The sequence below is a fragment of the Drosophila grimshawi genome, unplaced genomic scaffold, assembly GCF_018153295.1.
Source record: "Drosophila grimshawi isolate 15287-2541.00 unplaced genomic scaffold, ASM1815329v1 contig_545, whole genome shotgun sequence".
NCBI lineage: Eukaryota > Metazoa > Arthropoda > Insecta > Diptera > Drosophilidae > Drosophila > Drosophila grimshawi.
In genome coordinates this window covers 164,641-190,601 of record NW_025063357.1, presented here as the reverse complement: position 1 = coordinate 190,601, position 25,961 = coordinate 164,641, and the positions used below count along the sequence as shown (strand labels likewise).

Genomic DNA, 25,961 nt, shown 5'->3' with positions numbered 1-25,961 from the left:
ATTGTTGTTTCAAAAAACACCAAATTTCCGACGCCGGCTTCCGAGAAAGATGCCCATACTATGACACTTCCTCCGTCGTGCTTGACTGTTGCCTTTAGGATTTTGGGACTCAGCTCAGTATTGGACTGTCGCCACACATAATTCCATCCGTCTGAACCAAAAATGTTGAATTTGGACTCATCTTCAAATATGAATGTGTTCCAGAACTCCAAATTCTTGTCCAAGTGGGTTTTGACGAATGCCATCCTAGTCCCTTTATTTTTTGCGCTTATAAAGGGCTTATTCCGTGGTACTCGGGCATTAAAGTCATGGTTGCGCAGAACCCGGCGCACAGTTTCCATACTGCACTTTTGCCCCATTTCATCCTGCACCTGTTGAGTCAGTTTTGGAGCCGATAGCTTGTGATTTTCCCTTATATTCCTGATGATCCTCCGCTCCTCCTGTTCGGTGAAAGTCTTGTTTGGTGCATTTCTGCCCCTGTCCTCTATCCGATTTTCGTCGACGAAGCGCCGAATGATGTTGAACACAGTTGTGGTGCCTAGATTTACCATTTTAGCTATTTAACGATGCGAATATCCAATCTTGAAGTGTTCCAGGATGAGATTCCGTTGCTCAATGGTAGTCCGTTTGTCCATAGTCCTTGTTGGCTGGTGGCACCCGAGATGCAAGATATAACTAAACTGATTACAAAGGATAGGTATATTTATACCGAAAATAATCAACCTGACGAAAAAAATCCGGGTTTTATGGCACCCGCTGTTCCATTTGAACTGTAAGACACTGTATATGTAAATATGTACTGACTATTTGTCGAGGCCATGGGACTTTCTATTTACAAATATATATTAACTAAGACCACTAAATATTCGTGTTATTATGCTTCTCACATTCAGACAAGACAAAACATTAACACCAGGCTCATATATCAGATAACTCTCATAGGAACAACCGTTCGGTTTTATTTTTTATTGAAAGGTAGATTTCGATAGGTTACCAACCTGGAAAGTAGATTACTAGAAAAACTGATAAGAAAATTTTTTGGTCACGACCAGCCCCCAAATATCCCGAATGATTTTATTGATAGAGTTACCAAAATTGGAAGACATATTCCTAGCAACCTCTTTCCAAAATTGTTAGAAAAATCCTTCCCATATCCCAGATTATTCAATGGTCGAGGTACAACCAGCGAAAGATTATGTCACATTCATTCCACAAACGATATACTATTTTATAGAATAGAATGCAATATATTTGGTTATATATGATTTTTGTATGCATATTCAATTTAATATATATTTATATAGATTTTTTTTATTCCAATTCTATTATATATTTTATTTAATATTTTCCACTGACATAGTAACACTTGCTTATATCGCTTATGCTTAATGTAGATTTCTCAGGGATTAATGAATTTTAAATGTGTGTTAACTAATAAATATTTGTTTATGATATTCACAATGCAGGGGGCTAAATTTCAAACAATTTTAATCCGTCCCTGGCCTAGGCAATACGAATGAGGCTTTGATTTGAAGCTGTTTTTAAACAATTCTCACTGATATGTTTAGGTATAAATAAGTGATTAATGTAAACAATGACTAATGAACTCGCTCGATCAGCAAATTTTTGGAATGAACACTGTATCGATTTATGCTAATTAATTTTCATCTATTTAAACAATTGACAATAGAAACAGTTGGCGAAATACATTTTGTATATATATTATAAAACCTGTATATATGGTATAAAACCTGCATAATTATTAGCATGCATGTGCATGACGTATGCAAATCAATAGCAATTGATTTTAACCATTTTTCGCAAAAACTAACAAATTTAACAAAATCCAAATTATAGGGAACTACAACTAAGAACTTTTCGAGGATATAATATATAACAACAAAGCGCATATTTAGGCAATGACTTGGGACCAGATCAATACACTTGGTGGGTAATACATAAGTTTTGAATGGCGCAGCCAGTTAACTGAAAAAAAAAGAATAGTTTTAAATATATATATGCTATGGGGGAAGGGGACTGCTGAAAACCTACCACCAGGAGAAGAATGGGCTCTTGTTCTGGAAGCGCTGGGTGAAGGAGAAAAAGCGACTGCCACTGGAGCTGAATGGATATAGGGAGAGAGAGCAACATATGCATTAAATATTAAGGGGTAAAATGTTGGCTAACGAATCATTTGCTTACCGCTCAACAACAACGGCTGGCATTTGAACCAACTGTACCGGCGATTTGCCATCTCGCAGCGCTTGCGTCAGATTCAGTATCTGGCCGCGCATTACGGACATCTGCCGCTCGAAGAGCCGCTTATCGAAGCCGCGGTCTTGCTGGAATAGATACAGCAGTTCCGTACAGATCTCTTCCACAAAGTTCATATCGGACAGCTGAGGGAGCACCTGATCCTTGATGTCATCGCTGAACGGCACCTTGGCTTGAGGCAGCCAGGCCCAGTGATAAGGATATGCTCGCCACGAATCGGGATGCTTAAACGGAAATGCCAAACCATTGTCAATAGCGGCAATTCGAATCTGTGGCGACTCCACCAAATTCCATGTGGGATCTGTCTGCTGCTGCCTGAGACTAGTACCAGCTGTCGGCTCATCATCGCTACTTGCATAGCCATTGACAGTACTGAAGTTCGGATCACCAATACCCATCGAAGTGGGCGCAGGTTGGCCACCGCCAGTGCCGCGCTTCAGCTCATTGCCCAGCGATAGTGGTTGGGATTCGTTGAGGTCTATGATTGACTGGCCCGACACCAGTTTAGCGGCATGTGCCATGCTCTTGCCACCAGTGCCGCCCACCTCGCTTACTAGTTTCGGCGCCACGAACTTTATCAACCAGTTGTCATTGCCACGATCCGTATTGCGGATAATGTAGTCCAGCACAACTAAACGCTCGAACTGCAGCTGAAAAGATTTGGTCAGCGCCGGTGACAAATGCTCGTTCTCAAAGCGACGCAACCAAAAGTCGGCATCCTTGTAGCCCTCCACAAATAGTTGAAACGAGCCAGTCTGCAAATCGAAACATAACGTGACTCACTTATTTTCATAACAGCTATTATTCGTTGTCTCACCTTCAGTGGCAAACTCATGCGATTGAAGTGAGCCGACGGATAATGCTCCTTGATGCGTTTTTTGAGCTTGGCCTTCTGGCGGTCGATGCGCGCATAGTTAAAACTCTCAGCCACCAATCTAACCACACGTGTCTTGGGCACCACATTTAAATTTAGCTTGCGATCAACCAAACTGGCCCCAGCCTCCGATAGATAGCTATCAATTTGATCAATTTTAATTATGAAATATATGGCAGTCAGTGGAATTACCCTTGATTAGGTATCAGACAGGCGCGTCCAAAGCAACAGGGGCAACACAGCTTGTGCATCCATTTGGTCCATTTGGGATTCAGTCTGCCATAGGGCTCCTCATCTTTGGGCTTAAAAACGGCCAGGCAACGGTGCTATCAAATGCAATATATAAGCGTTTAAAATGTTGGAAAGATTGTGAGTTAACTTTCATTATTTATTGTAATTATTTGTTTTGTATCAGAGCCAAACCAAAAGTTTTGCAAAAAACAACTTGATGGCAAAACTTCCCCGTTTGTTAGAATCGTTAATCTGTGCGCTATTTATGACGAACTAATCACAAGGCTTAAACTAGACAGCTTGGATTATGCGAAGCGCAAATTGTAATTGTTATTAAAATAATTAACTTACATTTGTGGCATCTTTGACGAAATAGGAACCACTGCTGCCCTGATAGATGCGCTCGGGCAGAATACCTTGTCCGATGGCATATTCGGCCTGCGCCACAATCTCCGAAAAGAACGGATCATCTGTAATAAAAATTACAATTTGATTACTTTTTGTATTTTAAGGTACTTTTTTCTTTGAGTTACTAATCAAATTTGTGCGCAAAAAGAAAACAGGCATGCCTTCAACAGCGCCTAAAATCAGACTGTTTTTAAAGAGCTGCAATTTAAAAAGACACTTCTTATGTATTAAATAATTAATAAACTACTAAACTATGCTGTTGATGAGCTTCCGACCTGGCGTGAGAAGTATATATTTATATTTAAAAAGCTATTATACGTACATAGCACAAATTAAATGTGTCAGAGTGGAGCTCATATTGATTAGCAGTTATTTTCTACACGAGTGAAGCCGTGAAATCAATAGAAAATAAAGCCTTAATTAATGGGTACATTAGGGGTAGCACCTATAAAGTCGAAATTGTCGTTGAAATCACCGTGCTCCTTGTAAATGGTGAAAACGTGATGTATAAATTGCTCGCGGCTGTAGCTCAATGAACGTGACGTTGTAATAAAATGTGTATGCCTTTGATATCTAGTCAGAGTCGTTGGTTCGCTTTAATTTGGTTGTCACATTTGTTGCAATTTGCATATTTAATGCGACCCACATTTTGAAACTTACACATGTTCTTCAGGGGGCAATTGGCGCATTGGCATTTGGGCAGGGCAATTTTTAAATCTGACTCATCGGAGTCGCCCATCACCGAGGGGGCGTAGTAGCGGACGCAGGTTTTCTCCTCATCCGACTGCGAGGACATATAGTCCTTCTCGGCGGCATCGCATTTTTCTTTACAGCAGTGACACACGTACGGCTCGTAAAAAGAGTGAATTGAGTTGCTTTCACTAATGGGAGTGACAACATCGACATCGACATTGGCATCGACATTGGCATCGACATCATCGACCGGTGTTTTTGTCTTTTCGTCTATGATGGATTCTATTGGATCTGACGATGATTGCTGTGTCGTCATCGCTATGCATTTTTTTGGGTGCTTCGCTCTTAATATTCTCTATGTCTAGTTGGCGCCAGTTGTTGCGACAACCACGACCATTTTTCCAATACTTGGATATTTGATTTGAATCGGGAATCGTCACAAAAAAATGAAATCCTGAAGTTATATTTAAACATTGAACAACAAACAATTTACGAACTAATCGAAAAGCAAGTACATTTATTGTGAAGGGTATCTCAACGGCGATCATCTTAGTTGTTCGCTTTTGACCTTAATGCATTATTGCATATTTAGTTTGTGACGCATTGGAAAATTTACTTTTTTTTTATCACTTAAGTATGTTTATAAATAAAAATGCACATTCATGATCAAACCAGCAAAAAGATTTGCTAAGTTTAGCCATTTCTACTTTGTATACGCTTACAGTGGGTATTACTAAACTCTTGTAAAGTGTATAAGGAGGCGTGGATCGAATTAATATCTTGCAATTATCACAGAATTTGTGAGTTCTTAGATTAGTTTTTGCGTGAAACACCTTTTTGTGTTCTATACCAAGACAACATTATTAATATCAGACCACTATTTAATATAGCTTTCTTTGGTAACTAATGCTTGACTTTTAGTTAAGCTTTAAAGCTTGGAACATATCCTTCACTGCAGTCAATGCTTATGTCGGTCGGATCGCATCACTATATTATATATATATATATAATCTTCATTATGTCTACTAAAGCCGTTTATTCCTGTTCAGTTAGTATTATTCTTAGATTAATATGTAGCTGACATTTGCAACCATTTCCTTTAAGGTTAACTGCACCTTGTTTTACATTTTTCCTTACTATTTAATAAGATTTTTGTAAAGACTATGGCACATTCATACCATGCAGAGGAACAGATTCGCATACATGATGGTTGCAAGTTGTATTCATACACAACTTATTTAAATTTGCGCACTTAGCTCATATTTCTGCCGTTTTACAAATTGCGTAGTATGTGTGCCCACAAAATAATATACATTATCAAAAGTCTTTGTGTACGCTTGCCAATAATAAATGTACACATGATGTATGGACATTGACATTTCCATAAAAACGTTCGCGATGAATTTTATGTATACAAATCGATCCAATAAGGAGTTAAATTACATTTACAATAAGTAAGTTGGGTTAGACAGTTGTTGACCAACAAAACCGACTTACTCAGGCCAGAATTACCTGACACTGAGTGGGACAAGTTTAGAGGGGGATGATCAAAGGGATGAATTAATAAATTTGGCAATTTTCTATGGTCCTACGTTGGATAATATATATACAAAGGAGCTTCCTCTTAATAGCAAGCGCAACGCAGAAGCGCACCAATAAATAAGGTTTTCAAATATAATTTTTAAAGGATATCACAAAGTCGTACATACGTATGTAAAGAACACTCCATATCTACAACTATTCGCACATTTTAATTCAGCATCAAATGCCGAGCTAACCAAGACCCGAGCTAGTTTAAGTAGTATATTATAATGTTTGGATAAGTAAAAATGTGAAAATGTATATATATAAAACTCTTTGCATAGCTGGATTATAATAAAATACTATATACAAAATCAAATTTAAATGAGTTAAATACCAGTACAGTAAATGTATCTATGGGAATATTCGGATTGAGTTCAATTTTGAATCGACATAATAACTATGCGACTCATTCTATCTCTGACTAAATTTATACAGCAAATGCATTTGCATGGCTGCATTTTGTTGTATTTGTTGATGATAAGAAGGAGAAGTGGAAACGCCAATGGGCAAGATCAAATGTCTTTTAGAGCAAACAACAGAAATAAAGTCAAGTCTACGCACACACAACAGACACATACAACTGTGCTGGAAGCCCTACAAGACTTGTAAGACTTCGCAAGCAAGTAGCAAGCACAACTCACCGCCAAATGTGTTTGACATAAGGTCAACGTGATCGTGTCCACGTCCTAGGCCACCAAGGAGATCGCTGATGCGACTAGTATGACTGCTGCCGCCGCCACCAAGGAGCGGTTGCGACTCTCGATTGTCGCTGCCCGCGTCCGTGGACATGCCCTCGAAATCGATTTCGGGCACAAGACAAATATCGTTGGCCTCCTCGAGGTGTGTTGCAATCGTTGATTTCAGCGGCGATACTGTCGTTGTCGTTGTTGTTGGACGTCGCGTTGGTGTTGCAAGGCGACTAATAGCAAGCGCTGGTTGCGGTGTCGCTTCACTCGATCTGCTCTCACTGCTTGCTTCTGAATGATTGCCATTTACATTAGCATTGCTGCCGTTGCGCAGGTTGTTGTGCAGTAAAACTTCTTCGTCGTCGTCGCTATCGTCATCGGCATCGACATCGTGGTCATGGTCGTGAAGCAGCAGCAATTGCTTCTTTTGCGGTTGCTTCTTGACAGCAGCAAATACATTCACGTTTTCAGCATCATCACCGCCAGCACCATCGGCTTGTGCCACATCAGCAGCAACGATAGACGCGCTGCCAGAATTATCAACAACAGCAGCAGCAGCATCATCATCATCATCGTCGTCCACTGATAATAGAATTTGTTCACGATCTCTCTTTGCCTTGCGCTTTGGTCTCCGCTTGCCGCCTGCTGCTGCTTTGCTGCCATGTACTCCAAGCGTATTTATCTGTGCAAATACAAAAAAAAAAGTTTAATTTGGTTTATTTTGATGGGGCTTAACACCAACGCACCTCAACTTGCGTTGTCAACTGACTAATTCCGCTTGCCTCGTAGCCATTTAGGAGTGCCGTCGTCAGCTGATTGCTGTTGTCGCTCCTCGCTGTTGTTGTTGTTGCTGCTGCTGGCTGTTTTACAAAATCACCAATTAAATCAACATCATCTTCCAGTTGCAGCAGGGGCTCTCCATTGGCCGGAGCGTTATTCATGTCTGGGTATTTTTTTTCTGTTTGGGCCACGTACGGAATATTGCAATACGAGAATGTCGCGCGTTGTTGTTATTGCTTGCATGCAACAAAGGCTAGCGCTGTTTTCGCTGCCTGTAGTGAGTTTTTTGAGCGAACGTGAACAGAAAGAACACTGTTATCTGCCACTCTTATTCATAATTTGCATGTTCTATAATTTAATTGGCAAATGTTGATTATTCTCCGCATTTGCTTCGCACCAATTATTGATTGCTCACTCTAAATATTATATATATATATATATATATATATATATATATATGCGCGTTTATATATATATCGATTCCTTGGACAGATACGAAAATGATGAGCAACGAGACTGTCCACTTAGAAGATTGGCAAAACAGCTGGTGCGACTGTCCACTTGCGCATTACTATTATCATGTTCTAAATAAATTGTATTATCGATGATTTGATATACATATCGATTAAACATATCGCATTAAGCAGCACAACAAAAATCACAAAAAATCCAGTAAATTTACATTTATTTGATTCTCTTAACAGTTCTCAACTTTATTCTTATTTATACACATGCAATATGCTCGAATACATTCAAAGGTTTATTGTAGCGCAACAGATCTTCGCAGTCTGTCGATGCCACTTAATACTGCACTAAGCTCCCGTTGCACGTTCGTACTTTCTGCAACAATTTCAATGCATTTCTTGAACTTGTCCATGGCATTCCGTAAGCTCAACGGTGGCAAAACGCTAAACCAGTGCAAAGGTTCCATGTAGCCTTTCTCCTTGTCCACCGCATGTCGCTCCACAGAGATCTCTGCCCATTTCTTCTCTGCGACACTTACAACCCGACAGAGGGCGTTAAATTCTGCGCTGTTTTCCGTTGGTATTTGTGCCGTGGATATCGCTTGGCCCCCTTGCTGGAATTTGGTGCGGGCGAGGAGAATGGCGCCACTGGAATTGGTACGCTCGATGTCGATGCGAGATTGGGTGTGCGCCTCAATAAGATGAAACATGTCCAAGTACAGGGAGTCAAGCAACTGACCAGCAGCAATTCTATCTGTTTCAGTTGACATTTTTCACTTGTATATCGCTGTTATTCAACTAATTTCGCTCTTTTTGTGAAAAAAAAGCAGTAACAATCATATGATCGGAAACAAACCTGCACTCATGCAACTCTTAAATGGTTGGCAATGCGCACGTCTGATAATGTACCTGGACAGTGTTAAGTATATTAAGCAGTGTTGCAAATATTCCAAAGTAGGGATGAAAAGATTGTTCGCTAAAAGTTCATATAAATGTGCTTAAATATATATAGTAAGTAAATTGACTTGTTACTATTTTAGATTACATTTAATGATAGTGGGAGATAGTATGTAATGTATAAACGTTGTAAAATGGTATACATGGCAAAAAATTAAATAACAAAATAAAATCGTCTCCAAAAATATGTAGTAAATTCATGGCAACTATAACTTGCTGCCGAACTACAAGGCGCATCACTACTGTTAACTTATGTTTACAGAGGCTAGTCTGTTGTACTCTGCTGCTGAAATTTTCTAAATTTCTAAATGTTTATACAAAAAATAATATATCTATTATAATTGGATGGAATAAGTGATATATTTATTTAATGCTGATCAAAGAATTTTGTTATGTGTACTTGTTAAAGTAACTTGCTAGGGTATTCGAATTTCGGTGCTGGATGCTGCCAGAAATGTGGATTAGAGAAAGTTTATAAAAACCCGGTGTAATTAGCAAGTAGCAGTTAGTTTAAAAAAAACAATACAAAGAGTGCCAGTTAAGTTAAACTAATCAAAAACTAACATTGTAGTGCGGAATCCAATTGAAAAGCAGAAACAAGGCTGTTGATTTTGATGTTCATTTTGCTGTAACGGTGCAAACAGTTCCAAAGTTGAAGTGTTATTTGAAGAGAATTTGGTAATAATGATAAATAGCCATATTGACGATTTGGATTTGCGTTCTCAAAAGTGCGGACATCGGCAGAACAACAATAACAACCACAACAACATCAATAAACAAGCAAACGACAATGATGACGATGACGACACTTCATCAACATGTTCGGATGAGGCACAGGTGCTGGAAATTATTGAAATTTGCTGTTGAGTTTTGCTTTGGTTTACAAATGTGTAAATATATGTATCCGATATGTATATATGTGTAGTTTGGGGACTTAAGTTTCCCTTGTGCCTGTTTATCTTATCGCAGCAATTGTTGTACAGACAAACGTGCCTATAGCTTCCCAGTTCAGCATTATGAATTGATTTTCCCTATAGGCAAGTTTGATTGTACGATTTACTAAACAGATAAAAATAAAGTATATAAGCGCATAATGACTTGACTAACTATTATCGCTTATTAATTATTTAGAAGACAAGGAAACGTAACACAGAATACCAAAGTCAACCAAAATCAGTTAAGAACTTTCACTCACTGAGCGAAATGTCAACGCCAGCCAAGTCAAAGACGACAACGCATAGCAGTAGTCTTGCGCAAAATTTGGACAGCGGCAAGGAGAACGAGAGATACAACGCTGATATGTGGCGCAATGAGTTGCAGCAAAGCGAGCAACTTGTGGCTGATGTGAAGCCGGATCAGAACCATAGGAATAGCATTAGCAAGTACAGTGATATAATCGATATTGGTATACGTATTGCAATTGTGCTGGGATTCATGTGAGTGTTGAATAATGCCATTAGAAATCCATCATGCTGACTACTCAATTTTTAGTAAACTAGAGACGATGTCACCATTCAAGCGGGAAATACACCCCGAAGAGCTTTGGCTGTATAAGAATCCACGCCGACCGGACATCGTTAGGGGCGATGAGCTGTTATTGTCCGTAATTGGCGTGCCTTTGTTTCTGACAATCATATTCTATGTGATGACTAAGGATCGGCGGGATTTTCGCGCCGCTAGCTGGGCGTGGACAATGGCGGTGTGTATGAATAGCATACCAACGAGCTTGTTAAAGATCACTGTTGGACGACCACGCCCGGATTTCTTTTATCGCTGCTTTCCCGACGGCATTATGGTGCTAAATGAAACCGCCAGTGCCTTGGGCAGCGTTTTCATCGAATTTAATTGCACGGGCAAACTGAGTGACATCAACGAGGGACGCAAGAGCTTCCCCAGCGGCCACTCTTCATGTATGCAGACCACAAATGCTCGTTGATCTTTATCTAATCTCTTATGTAATCTATTTTTCCAGTTGCTTTTGCCAGCTTTGGCTTTGTCAGCTTCTATGTGGGCGCTAAACTGCACGCATTCGATACCCGTGGACGGGGGCACACTTGGCGGCTGTGCATTGCTGTCATGCCGCTTATTGTGGCCGCCTTGGTGGCAATCAGTCGCACCTGTGACTATCACCATCATTGGCAGGATGTGGTTGTGGGTGCGCTAATTGGCCTCGTCAGCGGATACTTTAGCTACAGGCAATATTATCCCTCAATATTCTCGCCAGATGCTGGAACTCCGTTCGTTCGCTGGTGGAAATACAGTCGCCTAGAGGCGAAATCTATGGATGAAGCTGGAGATGATTTGACTAGACCGCTGCTGGGCAAACAGCCGTCTAGCAAATGGCACTAGAATTAACTGTAGAAGAAGCTATCATCCACGAAAGTCGGCAATTGGGAATGTCGCTTCCATAACAAATGTAGCGATTTGCGACAAAAAACCATTGTATTCCTAAAGGTAAATCATACCAATTATTGTGGGCTTTAATGTGCAGCTGTTCTGCATATATATATATATATATATAGAATTGTTAGGGTAGTAGGTGGACAATATCACCCAGGTATTCTAGTTCAATTTGTTAAAGTTATGTTACTTAGTAGTCGAGAAATCCAGATAATGTGGCACAATAGCCAGCTAACTAAACAGTCAATAATTCAATTAAACAATGTGTGTGGGAACAAAGATGTGTATCAAATATCAAACCAGACGCTTGAATAAATACAAAGTTGATTATAGTTTATGAATGCCTTCATTTTCTTAAAAAGAAAACACAATTCAATACTTTTAAAATTAAATTAAAATGCTTTTAAAATAAAAAGAAAAACGAAAATCACTATTATAATCTCTGGGCAGAAGGTTGAATTTGAGCTTGCAATTATCGAGCGACTAATTTAAGTTGTAAGTTGTTTTATAGTAGTCGTAAATAAATATAATCAGAGTTTTTCCTTTTGCTAAAATGTGAATTTGAACGTATCGTTTTAATATAGATGCTTATTCATTCCCGCATTCTAAACACAAAATTTGCTACATCGAAATACGATCAAAACTAGCCTAAAACTCTCGAGTCACGTTTTTTTTTTTAGCTTTATCTTCAACTCATCGAGTTGAAGGCCTGCAGCAGCACCTGCTTCTCGCGCTCCTTTTTTTTTACTACATCGAGGCTGCGCTGCCGCCAGGTGCTCTTACGCAGCTTGATCGGCCGACTGCCCACATAACGTCCATCCATTTCCTTCATGGCACGTATGAAGTCGGCCGGTTCGCGAAAGCTAACAAAACCGAATCCTTTGCTTTTGCCGGTGCGCTTGTCGCGTATGACACGTGCCCGTTGAAACGAGGGGAACTTGTTGAAGGTGCGCGTGAGCACCTCATCGTTGACATCGTTGCCAAGATCACCGCAAAAGATGCGAAAATCATCATCCGGCCAGTCCGCCAGCGATGCATCCTCCCAAACAGTGCCGCCCGCAATTCTCACCGTCTTCCGGTCCTTTTTCTTGCGCTCCGTTGTTTGAAATGATTGCAGTGCCGATGAGGCACGGGCCGCTTTGATTGCCTCCTCAGCAATTGGATTGGGTCCTGATTTTTCCGCTTTGAGTTTCTTGAGCTTTTGCGTTACATCAAATTGTATGGAATTGATGTTGATATCGATTGCCGGCGCCGTTGCCACGGTGGGCACATGAACCGATGTACGGCACTGATACAGCTTTGGGGCACTGCTCAGCACTACTGGCGTCGCCGACATCGATTTCGCCGTGGATGGGTTGCTGCCAGTCGGCACAAATGTGGACATAAATGTGGGCTGTGGTGGTATCGGTGGCGGTGGCACCGTCATCCGTGGCTGATGCTGCTGCAACTTCTGTTGCACATTGGTATACGTATTTGCCGCAATGATCGGACGCACTTGATTCGGCACAAAAAGGTTTCGCGATGGCGGCTTGGAGATCTCCGCCTCAAATCGAGAGAGCTCGTCTTCGATATTGCGACGTTTTGTGCCCATTTCAAAGGCGTAACGTTATTTTCGTTTGCCTTACAAAATCTTCCTTAATGAAAACGCTTCAGAAAACAGATGCTTTTAGGCGACCATTAGAGATGTCACCCATAGTTTCGATAGTTTTGTATACATATTTAGATTTATTGTAATATCGATATTTGTCAAATTTTGTTGCGGCGGGGATCGGGATATCGATAGCTGGAGCTGCTAACAGTCAAACAGGTGGTAACCCACGAGTTTGAAATTAAAGAGAGTAGAGGGAGAGGCACCTTTTAGAAAGAGAGTGAGTTCGCGCGCTTAAGAAATGGAGATGGTAGAAAATTATCCGAGCGGGGAAAAAGAAGGAAAAAGGCCAATGATCGGATTTTTTGAAGGGCAGTAGAAAGTCAGCGACAAGCGAAAGGGCGAAGGAGAGCGAAGTGCGGTGGGGAGTTTTTTTTTTGTTAGTAAAAGTGAACTAAATAGAATATCGAAACTAAATTTAAATAAAACCCGTAATAACAATAAAAGCCAAATTCCGCTAAGTCAACAGGAAAGAAAAGACGACTCCAAATCACCAAAATAAAACCAACCGGCAGCATTAAGTTCAAATATTAACGAAAAAACGCCGAAATATTCACCCGCAAAGCAGCACCGGCGACAAGTAATAAACAAAACCGCCGACGAAGACACCAAAAAGTGAAATATTATTAAACGTAGCCCGACCAAACTAAATCACCACCGGAAAAAGCTACACGAGAATCAGAAGTCCGCCATCCGGAACCATACCCCCAACAACGACAAGGAAAAGCGAGACGAGAGGAGGGAAGGATAGCAACGATACAACAGAATAGTGAGTCCGTTCCAACAACATTACGGCGGGGGAAATTTATATCTATCAGCAGTGCGCAGGCCTAACACTCATCTTGCACAGCTGATCAGTTTTGTATCAGTGATGCGCATCCGTCGACAGCGATGCGTAACTTTTTTTTTGGCCAAATTTGCAGATTATAGTTTATGTATTTATATATTTTTGTAAATTATTTATTTATTATATTTTTTGTACTTATAAATTTTGTTAGATTAACGATAATGTCATCTTATTATATATTATTGTTATATTTTTTGTACTTATAAGTTTTGTTAGATTAACGATAATGTCATCTTATTATACATATATTATTTTGTGCTAGGTAAATTACTCATTCCTGTTTTAAACTCGTCACCGAGATATCTTTATGTTGGGTTTCTACGTGCAGAGCGTTAGCTATTTATTTAGAGCAGTGATATTATTTCTTTTGACAGAAATTTTTTTGTGAGTAGATACCTTCACACTCACCCTCACACTTTAGGGTGTCACCATTGATTTAATAACTCACCTTGGGTTGGATAAATTAAATTTTAAAAAACTTTAATTTTGTGTATTTCACATAACCGAAAGAGTTTAAGCCCAAAAGAAAGACTGCGCAAGTAAAGCAATTGTGAAGGCGTAGAAGATCGAATAAAGTTTTGTCGGGTCTCGTTAGTTTCAATTGAATTTATTGTAATAACTATATATATAAATATAAGTAACGTAATTTAAAATGACTGCTTAAGTTTTGAAAACGCAGGGGGGGGGGGGGGGCAAAAAGGTTTCTGGATAAAATGTGTTTTCACGTATAAATAGGGTGGGGCAGTAAATATATAATTTCGCCCCACAGGAAGGGCGTTTAGTGTTGTGTTATTGTACGGTCGTCGGGCTTGGGTAGACCCACTCCAAATGGAGTACTGACTGGCCGGAGCTGCCCCGTTCAGACCGATTCGTAACAAAGCAAAAAGGTTTTTTTTTATGTAGGCTTTCGCTTACCTCAAATCGGAAAAAAATGTTGTGCTTAAAAAAATAAGAACACGAGACGACGAAGTCTTGCTAGAAGTTGTCTGCCACTTTTGATCATTCTAGAGTCGCGGCTTGTTAGGAGCCTGAGGCACACTACAATTGTGCGATTTGGGGGTGATCGGAGGGGCAGTCGAACAATTCATTAGGGACTAGAGTAGAGATTTGGAGGCTTACGCGGCTCGTTTATGTCATTATAAAGTCTGTGGATTCATTACCGCTTTTAAGTAGCATGTGACTCACCCACATGTTTTCTTAGATAGTAATACTACGGTGATATGAACGAAACTGTGACAAAAATATGAGATTTTTTTTGTAGGATAATGTTGGTGTCCGAGGTAATATATTAAATTAGTATTTTTGTATTTTATTTTGTTGTCGAAAATCGTCTGTTTTCTGGCTCGTAGCTGTCTACAGGTGTGAATAATCGCGATTGCCGGTCATCCTCAAAAGGGATGACCTGAGCAATCGTCAATTCAACCCAGGAGTCGGCATTTCCTTCGGATGTAGCGTAGATATGTCAGATCACATTCCAGCACTATTGGGGTTTCCCTCCCCCCTCATTGTATTGAAAATAAATCGTTTGGAAGATTTTTGGTTTGATTGATTTATTTGTATATATAATTTGTTTGTTGTTTTTTTTTTAGAGTTTTGGTTAGGTTCAGACAATTGTATTTATTATTTAATCACTTATGATTAATTTATTTATTATTATTGTTAATAATATTATAACAATTTATAAAATTAATAATGACAACGGGAGGCGATCATGGTCATCAAACACGTTCACGAGGGCCGCGGAAAGACGGAAGCTTTTGGTCAGAAGAGTCAGCAGAAAGGTCAGCTGTTAATGCAGCGTTGGCGCAAGCTCACACCACCATAGGATATCGCTGTCCGCAGGAATTGGAGATGCGATTAGGGACGAGATTCGCGCCGGGATGCAAAGCATTTTACGACAGAGGAGCAAGTCGAAGAAGTGTTGACAGTGTCCATGACACATTATAGGGAAGAAAAGGATGTTGTGAATTGTTGTTGTCCCCTCACAACTATCCCGGGGACCTCCGTATGGTAGATTAGATTATCCCCAAATGATTTAAAACTCACCTTTATTTTTGATTAACTGAATTGCATAATTTTTTTATATAGGTTATGTGAAAGGCTTAAAGTCAAACAAAAAACTGCGAAAAATAAAAAAATTTAAACACGTAGAAAATTCAATAAAGTTTTGTTTAAATTAAATTAATTTGAATAATTATATATTTAAAAAATAATGAATATGAAATGTTTGCTTTAAGATACTGTTATTAAATATGCATAAGGCGATTTAAAATGACGGCTTAAGTTTTGTGAATGGAGGGGAGGGGACCAAAAATGATTTTAGGATGAAAGGTGATCTCTGACATAAAAGGGGTGGGACATTAAATAAATGATTTCGACCCACAGGAAGGGCGCGAGCGCTACGGCAATAACAGCCAGGCTACCGTGGGACGTCGAAATTAACATTTTATTTGATTGTGTTTTGAATAATGATTGCCACTGTCCGTTAAATCAGCTGTTTCGTAGCGATGTGTAGATTTGTGTAGTGTTGTGCTATTGTCGGCGGGCATGGGTAGACCCACCCCCAATGGAGTACTGGCTGGCCGGAGCTGCACCGATAAGACAAGCCGACGCGTAATAAACGAAATCGTCAACAGTAAAACCTACAAACGTTCTTTATGTACCATAATTACAATGCAACTTTATTTATGGTGAGCAGAGCAGTAAAAGGAGGCTGAACTGTAACATTCAAGAAAAGTAGTGCGTGCGTATGTGACATAAAAGGTAAAACTCTGATTATTGCAAATCTTAGAAGCAATTTATTTCTGTGTGAAATAACCAAAACAATAAATGCAGTGTTCAGTGGAAATCGCAAAGAGGCAGCAGCAGAGGTTGCAGCAGAGGCTGCAGCAGAGGCTGCAGCAGAGGCAGCAGCAGAGGCAGCAGCAGAGGCAGCAGCAGAGGCAGCAGCAGAGGCAGCAGCAGAGGCAGCAGCAGAGGCAGCAGCAGAGGCAGCAGCAGAGGCAGCAGCAGAGGCAGCAGCAGAGGCAGCAGCAGAGGCAGCAGCAGAGGCAGCAGCAGAGGCAGCAGCAGAGGCAGCAGTAGAGGCAGCAGTAGAGGCAGCAAGAAAGGCAGAAGTAGAGGCTGAAGCAGAGGCTGAAGCAGAGGCAGCAGCAGAGGCAGCAGCAGAGGCAGCAGCAAAGGCAGCGGCAGAGGCAGCAGCAAAGGCAGCGGCAAAGGCAGCGGCAGAGGCATCGGCGAAGATAACGGTAACACCGATACCAACAAATCGTGTGACAAAAGTAAAACGAATGGTGGCAAGGATCACCAAACCAACAAAAGAAATATCAGCAAGAAAAGTAACCGGCTTGAAAGAACCAGTGACCAAGGATGGCGAAGACCAGACAACAAGTGACACAAGCTGAATCTTCTGAACCGTGATGATGCCATAACACCAGAAACTGTGGAAGAAGCATTGAAAAGTCCACAGGCGATTGAATGGCATAAGGCCATGGCCCAGGAATTCGGAGCACTGAAAGTGAATAAACTTGGGAACCAGCCGAATTACCATCCAATCATAAGGCGATTGGATGCAGAGGGCTCGTGGCAAAGGGCTGCAGCGAGCAACAGAGAGTGAACTAATTAATTGTCAATAATGTGAATTGAGGGGGAGTTTTGAAAATATGTAAAAGATCAATACAACATTCCGATTACTAAAGTTAATAACAGGGATATCGATACTGCCGCCGATACTCCAACTTTAAGAATAGATTGAATAAAACTTCTTTGTCTTACCGCCAAACCAAGTGCATCACTTTTGCTTGGATGTGCCGTCGACGATAGGCTCATGAACGGTATAGCTGAGTTTGAGTTAGTAGAATTGCTAATTCGAAATGCTAATTTTCATCATGAATTACTTCACTTGAACATCCGTAATAGATCACAGCTCAGGAGAGAAATCCGCCGACATTAACAATTTTACGACATAAAATCGATGAAGCCAAGAACACTACGTTCATATGTCACTGAATTGTCTGATCGACGAAAGTCAAAAACTACCCGAAGAAAACTCAGAACAGGACGAAATTTCGCAGATTCAACGCCGCTCCATTCAAACACTTTCAATTTGCTGGAATTGTGACAAAGCAGGGCACAACTTCGATGATTGTGTAGGGCCACGTAAAATATTTTGCTGCGGATGTGGTGCAAAAGATACCTACAAGCCCCAATGTGGTAAATCCGGGAAACCGACAGAGGGATATACATAACAAGAGCAAATCCCACCATTAGATAAGCCCATAGAAACAAAAACTAATTTTTCGTTTATTCCACTACACAAGCGAATAGAAAAATATGAACTTATTTGTAAGAAAATATTTGATAAAATAGACAATTTCAAGTTTATAGCGAAGCCTAAACGTTTGACAACACGCTTAAGAGAGTTTTGGAAGTCGTTAAGGATAATCGCCGATAATTTGTTTCTGCTATTTTTCTAAACTCGGAATATAGACTGAAAAATTAAATAAAATATTATTATATATATATATAAAAATATAAGAAATAACGCCCAACGTAATTATTCGGTAACTGAATTGGAATGTTTTGCTCTTATCAAAGGTATTAAAAAGTTTCGTTCCTGCATTGAGGGACAGGAATTCGTGGTTATTACAGACCATGCAGCATTACAATGGCTGACGCGTCAAAAAGATTTATCTGGGAGAGCAAGATGGTCAATGAAATTTAGAAGTTTGACTTTCACAATCGAGCATAGAAAAGGATCCCAAAATGCTGTTGCTGATACAGTATCCCGTTAAAATTACCCAGCAAATGACGAAGTTCTTGTCATTGGACCAATAATAGATTTAGACTCAGAATATTTTAAATCACCATAATGTTTGAGTCTAATTGAAAACATTAATTGAAATCATTTGAAGTTACCGTACTTGAAAGAAATTGATAATTATCTTTATAAAAGAACCGAGTTCGCCACGGAGGATAAAACACAAGAAGACTTAGGTTGGAAGCTCTGGGTTCCATCAGGACTAATTACCAATGTTTTATATCAAGCTCATGACGCACCAAACTCTGCACATTGTGGGATGAGTAGGACGGTTGAAAATCAAAAAATATATTTATTCGGGCAACGCATGGTCAATATATCGCACTACTAAAAACTATATATAGATCTGAAACCACCAAAGGGAAATCCATTCACATCTGATAGACCATTTTAGAAATTATACATTGATCTGTTAGGACCCTATCCTTCTACGAAAACCGGTAATATTGGGCTATGAGTAATTGTGGACCACTTTACTAAGTTTCATTTTCTATGTCCACTGAAGAAATTCACGGCACATTACCGACTTAGGTTAAGGAAGAATATATGCATTTGAAAGTAATTTAAAATAAAGTGCTATGGAGTCTGTCGAGTATCCATTCTAAGTTTTTATAGAATGTGGTAGGATTTAAAGAGTTCGTCCAAGGGATAATGTAATAAATTAGTGTCATTATCATGGTAAGGTGGGTAGGGAAGAGGAACAACTACCACCTATGTTCCCTCTAACAGGACTAGTGACTCAGTAGAGTTTATAGGACGTGTTGGCGTCTTCAATAATAGAGTATTGAATTTCAGTAACACAAGCTGTTACTTGTTTTGTAAACGCGCACTTTTTAAATGTGGCAGAGTACATATGTATTGTTTGAGTGAGAAAGAACCATGACAATCCGGCGAGTTAAGACGAGCATAGCGAGAGTGTGCATCCCGAACTCAGCAATACACTGGTCTTTGAGATTGGCAATTCCACCGCCAATCATTAGTAAAGACCACCTAAGTTATCCTGAAGGAATAGCTTATATAAAATGAAATAATACCCTGGTACACTACACATATTTGGCGCCCAGCATGAGGGGCCGACCAGCTTACTAGTAGATTCTAAACCACATTAGTAGAACAATACTTTTAAAGTTGGATATTTTTAGAAAATAATTAGAAAATTTGCTTGCTAAAATATCTTTGATTACACGTAAGGATAATTTATTTTGGATATTTCGATTGCAATTCATTTTAATAGGATTGATCGACCAGGATAAACCAACAATTACAAATATAGTAATTTGAATCACTAAGAGTTACGATATATCTGCGCTGTCGCTTTTTTCGTCTAATAACTCAAGTACCAAAATCAAATCGGCATTAGATATATTTTAATAAAATAGATAAACTAACTGAGACCTAGTTTTAAAATTGTGTAAAAATTTTAGCATTTGAGAAAGGCCGACAACATTATAATAATCAAAAATAACTTTCGCAATTATTAAGATTTAATCATTTATATTTTATTTATTTTGTTCTTTAATTTCAATTATTTTATTATATTTTTTAATATCTTCTAAATCAAAATGGCTGTAAGACGTAGCCAAGAACATGTTACAGTTGCTTTACGAGCATCTGATCATTTTTGTGGTATTTGTACCGAAGTTTTAAGAGAAGTCGAACTTATAGCAAATACCCAAAGTAAACATAAATTTTATAAGCATTGCATTTTAATGCAAATTAGGAAGGTTCCAAACTGTCCGACTGTTCGACAGACTGTACTGCTATGGCATTGACTTTTTCTAATAATACCTTATCGCTGAATTGCAGCAAGAGGCATCGTCACAGCCCAGTGCAAGTGAATCTCAAGACCCTAATGACTTTCGTAAGAAGCCGACAAAACGACAACAGTTTTCGAATAAGAATCGAGGAGCGATTCCCAGGCGAGGTATATCAACTAGATCTACGCAAAGAGCCAACTCAGACCGTAATTTAGCTGATCCCGGTAACGGCAGTAACATTTCACTGAATACCCAAGTCGTTATAGCCAATTATGTACAGTCCGCAGTTATTCTTCAACAATCGCAAATGTTAGAAAACATCACTTCAATTTTAAGTAAAACTATGGAAGCATCTATCCAAAGACAATTAACCTTAGTTTAGGTTAGGTTGTCTCGGCTGTCAGCCCGATGGGCTGACACACATAGGCCATATTTTTCCATTGTGGTACCGTATGGGAACTGGGGATTTCACCTGCAATCGTGCTCATTAAGTATCCTGAAGTCTGACATTTGCCAAGCCAGATGCGTTTATGAATTTTGCGATCCTGGCCGGTCTCATGGGTTGAAGATCTGATAAGCCAGTTAGGGAGTAGTTTTCAGGATTGCCAACCTTTTTCTGGCAAGTGATATGCAGAAGCAGAGGAAGTGCTCCGAGGATTCCACCTCTTTGCAGTTTCTACAGAAATCATTATATGGCACCTGGAGTCTGCTGGCCGTGCAGCTAGTGCCCCGCTAGAGCTCGCATTACTGCAGAACAGTTTGTCCGACTCAGATTACGCATCTCTTTACTGCGCTTAGCGTTGATATTTGGCCATGTCTGGTGTGCTATGCGGGCACAGGTAGCATTTTGCCATTTTTTGCTTTCTTCTTTGATGTTGAGCTTACAGGTAGCTAGAGGCATACTTATTTATACCTTCCTTATCTGAGAGGAGTGGTAGTATAGTTCCATTCCTAGCTATCTCATCAGCTTTACAGTTGCGTTCAAAGTCTTGGTGTCCAGGAACCCATATCAGGCTAATAACATGCTGTTTTGTCATCTCGTTTAGAGACTTGCGACAGCTTGTTACTTTAATTGCTAATTTAATTGCCGCTAGCCTGTCAATATAGATATTTATATTGCTATCTATTGCTTCTTTTATGGCCAGTACCTCAGCTTGAAAGACACTGTAGTGTGTTGGAAGACTGAAGGATAGCTGTATATTGAGCTGCTCAGAGTAGACCCCTCCGCCTACGCGGTTGTCTAGCTTTGAGCCATCTGTGAAGGAGGAGGGTCTGGGTCAAGAGGAGGAACTTAGTAATTTCTTGTGAAAATAACAAGTTCCGTTTTATTTGGGTTTACACCTAATCCACTCTCCTGTGCCAAACAGTGTTTTTAGTTTACTAGTCATAAGGTCATAGAGAGTTTGGCGGTACTTTCCCCTGAAGATTACCGCAACGTCATCTGCTTATGCAACCGTTCGGCAGCCTCCATGTACCGCAGCATTATATTTATTGCTAAGTTCCATAGTAGGGGTGACAGGACGCCTCTTTGTGGCGTACCTCAGCTGACATACTTGGAGAGAGTTGACGACCCAAGTGTGGATATCACAATCCTGCAAGTGAGCAATTGATTGATCAATCCCACTAGACTGGTGTCAATCCCCAGGCCCAGCAGAGCTCCAGTTATCGCTGCCGGAGTGACGTTGTTAAGGGCGCCCACAATGTCGAGAAACGCTATTAGGGTGTACTCCTTATGGAGTAAAGATTTCTCTATAGTAGAGACCACAGAGTGAAGGGTAGTATATGTGGATCTGCCCTTCCTGTAGGCATGTTAAGACTCCAACATAAGCTTGGAGTCAATGGATGCTGTGAGATGGGGACTTATGAGTCGTTCCAGAGCCTTTAACATGAAAGATGACAGACTGATGGTTCTGAAATCTTTGGCGCTGGTGTGCGATGGCTTCCCAGCTTTGGGTATTTTTGACTGGGGCCATGTCGGCGGGATGTCGGCGGGATGCGACCAGAAGAAGCCTTCTGTAATTGGGTCGGGCTTATTTGATCTGGACCTGGGGATTTAAACGGCTTGAAGCTGTTTACTGCCCATTTTATATTATATTTATGTATAAGAGATTTTAAAGATGTAATCTCTTTACAGGTAGTTTGTGTGCTCCTCGAGGACTGCAGCCTGGGAAAGGCGTTTTAAGGAGGATGTCCAGTGACTCTTCACTGGAGACTGACCATGAGTTGTCATCTTTTTTCAGATAACCTAGTGTGGGGGTGATTTTTGATAAAACTTTTCTAAGCCTTGCAGCTTCATTAGTTGAATCTATATCAGTGCAGAAATCTCTCTAAGATTTCCATTTGGTGGCTTTTTTGTATTCAGCCAGACTTTATTTATATTGTGACTATTGAAGGTTGTTGGTTGCGATATCGCCGCATTAAAGAGAGACCTGCAACTTTGTCAAAGGACATTTAGTTGAGGTGTCCACCATGGTGGTTTCTTCTTGTGCATTGGCTTACTGAAAAGCCTTATTGCATGCTATTGTGAAGTTTTCTGTGAGATTACAGAGATGAGCTAAGTTGTCCGGATCCTTTGGTGGGTGTTCCGAAAGGGTTCGGTCAAGTTTGGCTTTGAAGATTTCCCAGTTCGCCTTTTTCTGATTTATGAAGTGAACTGGCTTAGGATGGCTTGAAAGAAGCTCGAATTCTATATACCTGTGATCAGAGAAGGAGTGGTCATCGGACACTCTCCAACTTGTCAGCTAATCACTGTGAGGAGCCATAGAAGCATGCACTTGTGAGCATGCATATATGTGTATGTTTGTGATTATAAACATATATATATATGTATGTTCACGAATGGGCATACAAAATGCCCGTAAGCATGTTATATGCGCCCTCACAACAACTGTCCATTCAGACCGAAAACCGGCCCTGATGCAGTTGCGGCGAATTCGCTCTCTTTCGCCCTCTCCCTTTCTAACGCGGGCGTTCAGCCGTTTGAACGTGTCTGACACACATGTCCATCAGGACATGTGCCGTTAGTGTGGGAAGAGTATTGCGAGAACAATACTGTTGTCCATACTCACACTGACGGCAGACAATGGCTGGCGCCAGCAAAAGGGCAGTGGAAAAGTACCAGAAAATCACGCCACCAAAAGATCACGCCACCAAAGATCACGCCACCGAGGTACAGTCCCGGCAAAAGGTGGCCAGCCACGGCCTATAAAAGGAGCGCCGCCGCATAAGGCGTGGCTGTTCGATTAAATACGCGAGAAAGTAAACAAGCTGTGCAAATAAAGCAAGAGAGGTTGCGCGCATATATACGGAGCGAATATATGTGCGAGTGAAAGCCAGAACACCAGTGAAAGTGCAAGGACACGGAGTGTCAAACTCAACAAGGATCACAGGACATCGAGGTCCTGGAATTAGGTGCGAGCCGTATATCCTTGCCACGCTTGAATTGTGGCAACAGGCGATATCCGCAAGGAACCAAGTGAAGCAAGCGAGGCTTGGTCTGTGATTAGCCAGAGAGTGAGACACGCGGATCCTGACTCACAAAAGGACTCGGCGCAATCCTTGAGAAGCAAGGAAGCCGTTAATCCTGGTGAACGTCAGAAGTGCTGTACGGAATCTCTGGCGGGCAGACTGAGATCCTGGGCTTGCATAGCTGGTGGCGGAGGGCCTAGGGCAGATTATGGCGCACAGGAGCTCGAGTCACACCTGATCAAGGATACCGATGCGTGGTGAGACGCTACGGAGCTAGCAATAAGTAGCGATAAGATAAAGAATAATAAGAAGACCAACTGTGAATGGTAATATCAAGCAATAAAAGTGAAATAAATAAAGTAAGTTTAATATATTGATGCTGTGTTGTTAATTGTTGCAAACGCAATATAAATTTGTTGCTCGAACCCACAGCTCGACTGAGTTTTAGCCTAGCTAAAACGCCACCTAGCAAATAGGTTCGTTACAACTGGCGCCCAACTTTGGTGGTTGCAATAAATTAAAAACACACATTAAATATTAAAATAAAATAAAATAAAAATGGTTCGCGCGTGGGTGTACAATTTAAAAAAAGACGAAGTGCTGAAATATGGAGCTGAATTCGAAGTGGAGTTATCCGGAACTTTGGATGCTATGCGCAGACAATTTGGAGACTGGGTGAGTACTCACGAAAACAGATTACCATATAGCACAAGATTGGAGGAACTGGCGGCGATTCATGGCAGACAATCGCCGGCCAGAGAACCAGAAAATGGTGCAGATGCAAGAGAGTCGACGAATATAAATTTCGCCCAGCTGAGCATCCCAGCAACAAACACAGCAGCGCGGACTCGAGACGCCAATAATACTCTTTGGAGGGTAGCGTCCACACCACAGCCACAAAGAAGAGTGTCCATAAACGAACAATCTGCACCGACTATGTCCTATGTTTCGACGTTTCGACGGCACCACCAAGCCTCTGGAATTCCTGGAACAAGTCGAATGGTCAGCGGATACATATGGACTGAACCTGAATTTAATTCCCAGGGCGATGCCCGAATTACTTCAGGGAATGGCTCTTAAGTGGTATGTAGCCAACAACCAGCACTGGACGAGATGGGTAGCATTCGTCCAAAGTTTTCAGGAGTATTTCCTTCCAAGGGACTTAAAGGACGAAGTTACCAAAAGACGACAGGCGATGCACGAACCGTTTAAAGTGTACATGGTAGAAATGCAGACGCTCATGTGGCCACTGCAGTACACGGCGGAAAAACAACTTAATAAAATATACAACAACAGCCTCCCGGATCTACGAGCTTACGCCAGGCCATATCAATTCAATGATTTGGCAGAATTGATGCATTTGGCCGAAGCGTTCGAGGAACTCGAAGCGGACAGGGAAAAGCTGAGACGACAGAGCCGCATGGAGCAACCGAGACCCATGGAACCACCACGACGCCGCATGGAGCCGCCACAAATGCGTCAGGAAGCTCCTCAATACAGCCACAGGGAATCCGCGCAGAGATATAATCGACCACGATTTATGGCAATGACGGACAACCAAAACACACACAACCAGGCGTATCAGGAGCGGACAGAATTCGACATGAGACCCAGACCTGCCCCGAGGACGAGACGAGACAACATACAAACACATATAAGCAACCCAGCGAGGGCATGCAGATTTTGCGGCCAGGAGGGACACTTCGCAATGGAGTGTACGAATCCTATGCTGGAATATTGCTGGCTATGTGGACGTATCGGAGTTCGTACGTCAGTATGTTGTCCGTCGGGAAACGAGCACCGGCGTCCGCCACCGAGGGGCGAGCGGGAGCCGAACAGGTCAGCCCCAAGACGCTAATCGCAAGCCTGCAGGACGAGGGAGCGCAGCTGACAGCGGTCGTAGAGATCGGCAACTGTCGGTATAAGGCTACGATTGACACAGGGGCCACGAGTAGCTTCGTTAGCGAGAAGCTAGCTCATGGACTGATCAACGTAGGCCGACGAAGCGCAACCACACGTCGAGTCCGGTTGGCAGATGGCCGAAACAGCGGAGTCCGAGAACAAGTCGAGG

At 41.1% G+C, this 25,961-nt stretch overlaps 4 protein-coding genes and 1 pseudogene across 7 annotated transcripts; 1 reads left to right on the top strand and 4 right to left on the bottom strand.

The window, feature by feature from the left end:
- Positions 1 to 1,460: 1,460 nt before the first annotated feature.
- On the bottom strand, positions 1,461 to 7,938 carry LOC6569959 (phosphatidylinositol 4-kinase type 2-beta). Of its 3 annotated transcripts, none has more exons than XM_001996243.2 (8): positions 7,497 to 7,938; positions 6,706 to 7,432; positions 3,731 to 3,849; positions 3,341 to 3,474; positions 3,092 to 3,287; positions 2,203 to 3,029; positions 2,053 to 2,121; positions 1,461 to 1,986 (listed from the first exon to the last, which is right to left on the bottom strand). In XM_001996243.2, the coding sequence occupies exons 1-8, from the start codon at positions 7,689 to 7,691 to the stop codon at positions 1,983 to 1,985; spliced, it is 2,271 nt and encodes a 756-aa protein (XP_001996279.2). In that variant the 5' UTR covers positions 7,692 to 7,938; the 3' UTR covers positions 1,461 to 1,982. The 3 variants fall into 3 exon arrangements, with proteins under 3 accessions (XP_001996279.2, XP_032597652.1, XP_032597653.1); XM_032741761.2 differs by having other exon boundaries at positions 7,533 to 7,894; XM_032741762.2 differs by lacking the exons at positions 6,706 to 7,432; positions 7,497 to 7,938 and adding an exon at positions 4,448 to 4,887.
- Positions 7,939 to 8,198: 260 nt separating this feature from the next.
- Positions 8,199 to 8,925, bottom strand: LOC6569960. Its single transcript, XM_001996244.3, has one exon. It carries the CDS (start codon positions 8,762 to 8,764, stop codon positions 8,291 to 8,293), a length of 474 nt encoding a protein of 157 aa, XP_001996280.1. The 5' UTR covers positions 8,765 to 8,925; the 3' UTR covers positions 8,199 to 8,290.
- Positions 8,926 to 9,325: 400 nt separating this feature from the next.
- LOC6569932 (phospholipid phosphatase 5) lies at positions 9,326 to 11,688 on the top strand. Of its 2 annotated transcripts, none has more exons than XM_001996245.2 (4): positions 9,326 to 9,788; positions 10,086 to 10,387; positions 10,443 to 10,861; positions 10,924 to 11,688. In XM_001996245.2, exons 1-4 carry the CDS (start codon positions 9,636 to 9,638, stop codon positions 11,298 to 11,300), a joined length of 1,251 nt encoding a protein of 416 aa, XP_001996281.2. In that variant the 5' UTR covers positions 9,326 to 9,635; the 3' UTR covers positions 11,301 to 11,688. The 2 variants fall into 2 exon arrangements, with proteins under 2 accessions (XP_001996281.2, XP_032597671.1); XM_032741780.2 differs by having other exon boundaries at positions 9,333 to 9,788; positions 10,083 to 10,387.
- Positions 11,679 to 13,032, bottom strand: LOC6569933 (RNA-binding protein 42). The gene has a single exon (XM_001996246.2). The coding sequence runs from the start codon at positions 12,940 to 12,942 to the stop codon at positions 12,040 to 12,042; it is 903 nt and encodes a 300-aa protein (XP_001996282.1). The 5' UTR covers positions 12,943 to 13,032; the 3' UTR covers positions 11,679 to 12,039.
- A 7,877-nt stretch (positions 13,033 to 20,909) lies between these two features.
- LOC122322698 lies at positions 20,910 to 22,232 on the bottom strand (annotated as a pseudogene).
- Between the last annotated feature and the right edge of the window lie 3,729 nt (positions 22,233 to 25,961).